The sequence below is a fragment of the Ruditapes philippinarum genome, unplaced genomic scaffold, assembly GCF_026571515.1.
Source record: "Ruditapes philippinarum isolate M1 unplaced genomic scaffold, ASM2657151v2 ctg1147_1_1_1_1, whole genome shotgun sequence".
Taxonomy (NCBI): domain Eukaryota; kingdom Metazoa; phylum Mollusca; class Bivalvia; order Venerida; family Veneridae; genus Ruditapes; species Ruditapes philippinarum.
Genome location: NW_026855252.1, coordinates 138965 through 140930, shown reverse-complemented (window position 1 = coordinate 140930; position 1966 = coordinate 138965). Strand labels below are relative to the sequence as shown.

The following is a 1966-nucleotide window of genomic DNA, read 5'->3' as shown; positions in this document are numbered from 1 at the left end:
AATGCCATTGATCAGATGGAGAAAAAAATAACTGAAAGAGACACAACTAATTATTTACAAGATACAAAGAATAGCAGAGAAAATAAGACTGAAGAATTAAAGGAGGGTGTTGCCAATTTCAAACTTGATTCTCATCAGCATGTGAAAAGAGGACCTGCTAGTAACATTTCAGAGAGCCAAAGTTCTCTAAAAGCAACACAAGAGAATAAGTCCCCAACATCAACTAAAAGAGTTAAGACAGTAAAGAGAAAACAGGATGAAATCAAAAGTACAGCAGCTGAGCAAGAAGAGAAAGGCTTAAATGTGCACCTGAAACATAGCAAGGGATTTAATGCAATAATAGAACAAAGTCAAGGCAGAGATAAATCTGTAGGAAATGGACAGATAGAGAGCAAAAATGTCACAGGTGTAAAAGTAGCAAAGGAAGAAACAAAGAGCAAAGATAAAGGTGAAAGGAAAAAACAAGGCAAAGCTGATACTCCTGCAAAAATGGAACAAAAACAAAACAAAGCAATAGATGAAGATAATTTAGAAGAGTGTCCAAAGTGTGAAAAATGGGATATAGAATCAACTGGCACTGAGAAAGGTAAATTATTGCGACTGAAATTCAAACGTTATTTAAGTAACAATCAAGATGAAAATTTAATAGAGAAGGTTATCAGGGCAAATATGAAGGGGGCAAATGACAACCAGGAAACAGAGGGCAAGGAAATCATGATTTTAGCTGAAGATGGTACTATTACATGTAATTTTTGTCCGTTTTTTACATTGTGCAAAGTCTTTTTTTGGCGCCATTGGGGTAGTAACCATGGAAAACAGGTAAAGTCATATTTTTGCAGTCTCTGTGGCTTATCTTATAAAGTTTTGTGTTCTCTAAAACGTCATATCTGTTTAAAGCACAAAGTCGAAGATGGTAACAATGAAACAAAATCTATCAGCAAGAATTACCAATGTAATATGTGTTTCAAATTTGTTTCGACTCGAAGAAATCTTGATGAACACAAGCTGAAAGTTCACAATTACGTGCCAATCAAATACAAGTGTAGTAATTGTGAGTTTGAGACTGAGAGATGCAGTACTTTGCATAGACATCAAAGAGCCATTCATAACACAGAGTATTACTGCTGTGAGAAGTGTGTTAAACCTTTTTACAATTTAGCCGATTATAAAGCGCATGTTTGTAAAACACAACCGAGGAGAATTAAATGTCATCTGTGTGAAAAGACGTTCAGCAGTGTAAAATGCACACAGGCTCATGTCAAGGTCCACAATAATCAATGGCTGTATACTTGCGATAAATGCGGAAAGAAGTTTGCAAAAGTCTGCCAGCTGAAGCGCCATCATAACATAAAGCATGAAAAGGAAGTGATTCGTTATAACTGCGGAGACTGCTTCTCATCTTTCCTTTACAAAACAAGCCTCCAGAAACACATGAGAATTGCTCATCTTGCAATTACAAATAGTGAAAGAAAAAGGTATTTGAAGAACACGGGTGCATATCGGTCTTTGACTAAAGTAAAAAATATCAAGTGTCCAAAGTGCTCGTGTGCATTTTATGTCAAAGGTGCTTTGAAAAATCACATGATGAGGAAACATTTGTACCAGCCCGATGAAGATAATCTGTCTGTTGGTTAAAATACATGTTTATGAAAATGCAAGATACACTTGATTGATGACAATTTTACTAATTGCAGCTACATATAAATCTTTTAATTTACGACAGACTATACTATATGAAAAAAGCAAAAATATAGAAAAAACATAAATTTGTGTTCTTTTGAAGACAGTGAGTGTTTATCTGTTGGTGAAAAGAATTTAGAAAAAGTGTTTATCCTATTATGTGTATTTGTGAAAAGAATTTAAAAAGACATTGTAGCCTATTATGTTGGTTGGTGAAAAGAATTTAAAACGTTTTTAGCCTTCTTCTCTAGGTCAAAAAAAATTTAGATTTTTTTAGCCTATTTTA

The 1966-nt window shown here is 34.1% G+C and overlaps 1 protein-coding gene across 1 annotated transcript; it reads left to right on the top strand.

Annotated features, from left to right (window-relative positions):
* The first annotated feature begins 15 nt into the window (after positions 1–15).
* Positions 16–1635, top strand: LOC132742642 (zinc finger protein 58-like). Its single transcript, XM_060731105.1, has one exon. It carries the CDS (start codon positions 16–18, stop codon positions 1633–1635), a length of 1620 nt encoding a protein of 539 aa, XP_060587088.1.
* The last annotated feature ends 331 nt before the right edge of the window (positions 1636–1966 follow it).